The 4,138-nt window shown below is 43.8% G+C and overlaps 1 protein-coding gene across 1 annotated transcript; it reads left to right on the top strand.

Annotated features, from left to right (window-relative positions):
• Positions 1-2,395: 2,395 nt before the first annotated feature.
• On the top strand, positions 2,396-3,565 carry LOC133887220 (dirigent protein 10-like). The gene has a single exon (XM_062327172.1). It carries the CDS (start codon positions 2,434-2,436, stop codon positions 3,427-3,429), a length of 996 nt encoding a protein of 331 aa, XP_062183156.1. The 5' UTR covers positions 2,396-2,433; the 3' UTR covers positions 3,430-3,565.
• Positions 3,566-4,138: the final 573 nt, after the last annotated feature.

Here is a 4,138-nt window from a genome sequence, read left to right as displayed (position 1 = left end):
CATCTCCATCTCTTCAATTATGCTAGAGGTGTGCTCTCCCTCATCGTCTACACCCCTCAGCTGCATCTCCTACACTTCCCCAACGTCTTACTCATCCCCCACAATTGTCGAGTGTACTTCATCTACCACTGCCTAATTTATTCCTACTACTGCTTCCCCAATATTTTTCTCTGTTGGATCCTTCTGGTACACCTTAGCTAGCAGCATAATAGGGAGATCATGTTCACATGCTATATCTACGTAATGTCTCTAAGTAGATGTCACATTAATCAGGTTGAGCTCCACGAAGTACCCTTGAGTAGCATGGCATAGCACAGCTCTCAGCTTAAGCTCATGTTGTTAGGGATCTAGTTGAAAATGGCGTATCAACCACTTGCACACGCCCAATATAGTCCTCTCATTGGCTCTGCTAAGTCCCTTGACGATATGCTAAAATTGAGAGAGATCTACACCACCAGGACCATAACCAATATGATCTTCATCATAATATATCTAAAAATATAGCATATCGAATAAACCCTAGAAACATCCGAAAATATGTCTAACATTAATATCAAAAAAATTATACTTCTGATTATCATAACTCTGATAAAATTACCGAAACCGATGATCACTTAACAATACGTTTAGTTCGCTACAATCAATATTGCTCCTAAGCAAACTAACCAATTTAAACTAATTAAACCACCATCTACTTAATATAGTTTCTAATTATCTATAATTATTACCTACATCACTATTTTATAAAATCTAGATAATTGAAAGTACCGTACTCTAAATACAACTATACATCTGATGGCTATCATACCATGTTGAAATAGATTTTTATAATATACTACAAAAGACAGAAAAACCTCATTTTCTGATTACCTTGCTAAACCTTATGTCTTATATAATGTAACTACTATTACGTCTCTAAACCCTAGATCTATTGGTATTTTAATTACTAATAAAAACATAAGTCTAGAAACATTATCGGAAACCGAGATCCTAAATCCACATATCAAAAACAGTAGGGCTTCTTTGCGCTGCCTCCCTCTGCTCTTGTCCTCCTCTCTTTCTTTTTTTTTGGATTTAAATACCTATTTTGGTTGATTTTCAACCTATTTATAGTGTGTTGAATGAGTGAGGGGCCCGTGGTGGGGGACTAACTGCTCTTTGAGAAGACGACCTCTCAGAGGGCGTTAAGGGGGCGCTCAGAGGGCCTACATGCCCTCTGAGTGGGTGGATAGGGTGGTAGACTCTACACTTGGGGGTGGGGCCTAACCGCCTCTGAAAAGACAGTAAGAGGTATCAGTATTACTGAGGTATGTTAACCGCCCTCTGAAAGGGTTGCAATCTTTTCAGAGAGCGGTAGACGACTATTTATATAAATCTTTCCATCAGAATATATTTATTTAAATATTAATGTTAGAAAATATTAAAAAAACTCTGCTACGACGATGGCGCCCGCTTAACGCTCAAGACACTGGGCTGCTGCCCGCACGGGATCGATCTTCCTGGGCCGTGATGCGTGGCTGCGGTCTGCAACGGGAAGAAACGAGAAGCTTATTATTTTTATAATATTTCAAATATCAAAAATTATAATAATAAGTGTTTGTTTAAAAAATTGTAAAAATATGATAGTGTTGTCTGTTAGAAGAAACCTATCACTCATCCAACGAGTGATAAGTTTTTAAAAAATAAACTTGTCGCCAAGACAGTATACAATAAAATTTGTCTTTTTATTTCTCATTGTAAAAGTAATTGTTTGAGTTTAATTTTTTTAAAGAGCTAGATTATATAATCTTCTACTACATTTTTTTCAAAAATTTATGACAATTTCAATAGTTTTTTGAATTTTATGAGCATTAGAATGCTATTTTTATTATTTTTTAATCTATCACTCATTGTAAGGACGATAAATTTAAAAATAAGTGCCATAACGACATGAATTAAAAGTGTGGCTGCAATATTACACACAAAATACCAATATCAACATGTTGACTTAGCATAAAAAATACTTTTTTATGACAATTTTATTTTTTAAATCTATCATCTTGTGTATCGTCCTTCCAACGTTGCCTATTTTTTAATTTTTTAAACGAACGTCTGATTTTACAAAAAAAAAATCGAAATATAAAAATAAAAAAATCAAGAAACGAGCCTCGGGATCTGGGCCGCGCCCGCGAATGCAGATGGAGTAGTTTGCATTCCTGCCGTTCTGCGCCAAAACGAACAGACAGCACGACACGCGAGCGCAACCAAACCATTCAATCCTCCAATGAGCAAGTGAGCAACTCCACACAAGACCACACCACTAACCACTCAACAATCGAGCCATCAACATGTGTCTATGCATACCCTTCTATATAGAGTTCTCATGTGAGTGACTCGAACCATCAGAGTCGCAGCTCAGAAAACAACAGCTTGAGATACCACCAGTGCAGACAAATGGCATTCAAGAAACCAGCCATGTCCTTCTCTTCCCTTCTCCTCCTACTCCTCCTCGCGTCCGGCGCCATCGCGGCGAGGCCGACACGCCAGCTGACTTCCGGCGATGACGACGACACCGGTGCTGATGCTCCCGCTGCCGCACCGGCGGCACTACCCGGGGCAGCCGACGCACCGATCGCTGCCAATGCCATCCCGGCTGCGGCAGCAGGGGCCGGTGCGGGGGTGTCTGGTGGCGCTGCGGCAGCTCCGATCGCTGCAAGCACTATCCCGGTGGCGGCAGGGGCGAACCCAGCGAGCGGCGACCACCAGATGGTCTTCTTCATGCACGACATCCTGGGGGGCACGAACCCGTCGGCACGCATCGTGGCCGGCATCGTTGACAACATGGCGGTCACCGGCCAGCTCCCCTTCGCGCGCCCCAATGGAGCCGTGCTCCCCCTCAACAGCGGCGTCAACGTCAACTCCGGCGCGGCCAGTGCCATCAACAACAACAACATCCCCTTCCTTACGGGCCTCGGCGGCGCTACCAACGCGGCCAAGTCCAGCAACAGCAACAACAACAATAACGGCGTCCCTGTTTTCGCCGGTGGCAGCCTCCCCCAGGGTACCACGTTCCAGAAGCTCCTCTTCGGGACCATGACGGTGGTCGACGACGAGCTCACGGAGGCGCCGGCACTGGGTTCCGCGGCGGTGGGCAGGGCGCAGGGTTTCTACATCGCCAGCTCAGAGGAGGGCGTGAGCCAGACAGTGGCGGTCACGGCCATGTTCAAGGAAGGCGGGTTCGCGGACACCATCAGCTTCTTCGGCGTGCACCGCACGGCAGACTCGGAGTCGCACCTCGCCGTCATCGGCGGCACAGGGAAGTACGTCGGGGCGAAGGGCTTCGCCAAAGTGGCCGTGGTGAGGCCCGGAGGGGTGGTGGCGTCCGGCGCGGTGCTCGAGACCGACGGCGTCGAGACCGTGCTCCAGTTCACCGTGTTCCTCATGTACTAGTGCGTACAATGGTACACGTGAGGTTGATGTATACGCCCTAGTTGTTTGATGTTGCAACGAGTTGCATGCAAAACTTAATCTATGCTTGTGAATCTGTGGTTCGTATGATTGTCTTTCACTGTTCAAGCTTATATAAATACACAAAGTTGCTTGCATGTAAATTATTGAAGTACTACTCGGTCCACAAAATGTAAGGCATGCACCCATTTAAAAATTTAACCTTTTAACTTTTAACTATATATGAGTTCAGTGATATAAAAGTGATACAACTCTAGGAAAACAAGTAGAGAAATATCTTAGTTTACATACGATGAGGTAATGATAGTAATTAATATGTTTTGAATGTGGTTAGCATATATTCATGTCTAACTCGAATTGGCGGTGTTTGTAATTGGCAAATTTTTCTCTGTACATAGAAAAATTACATACTAGAAGTTCCAGTGTTCACCAGAATTCGGTGTGGGCAGTGTATACTCACCAGAATATTTCTTGCAGAGAGCAATGTTTTGGACGAAATTAGAGATCAATGCACCGGAAGTTCCAGTGAGTGTGGTGGCTACATCGGAGGGTATCACCGAAGTATTTTCAGTGTTGAAGCAAAAATAAAAGCAAACACCAGATGGTCCAGTAATAGACTTTGAGAGTGACAGAGTATTTTCTACAGAGAGAAGATTTTTTACGCCAAGTTTGATTATGTATGCCAGATAGT

Source organism: Phragmites australis, chromosome 1, assembly GCF_958298935.1.
Source record: "Phragmites australis chromosome 1, lpPhrAust1.1, whole genome shotgun sequence".
Taxonomy (NCBI): domain Eukaryota; kingdom Viridiplantae; phylum Streptophyta; class Magnoliopsida; order Poales; family Poaceae; genus Phragmites; species Phragmites australis.
This window is presented reverse-complemented; position numbering and strand designations above follow the sequence as displayed.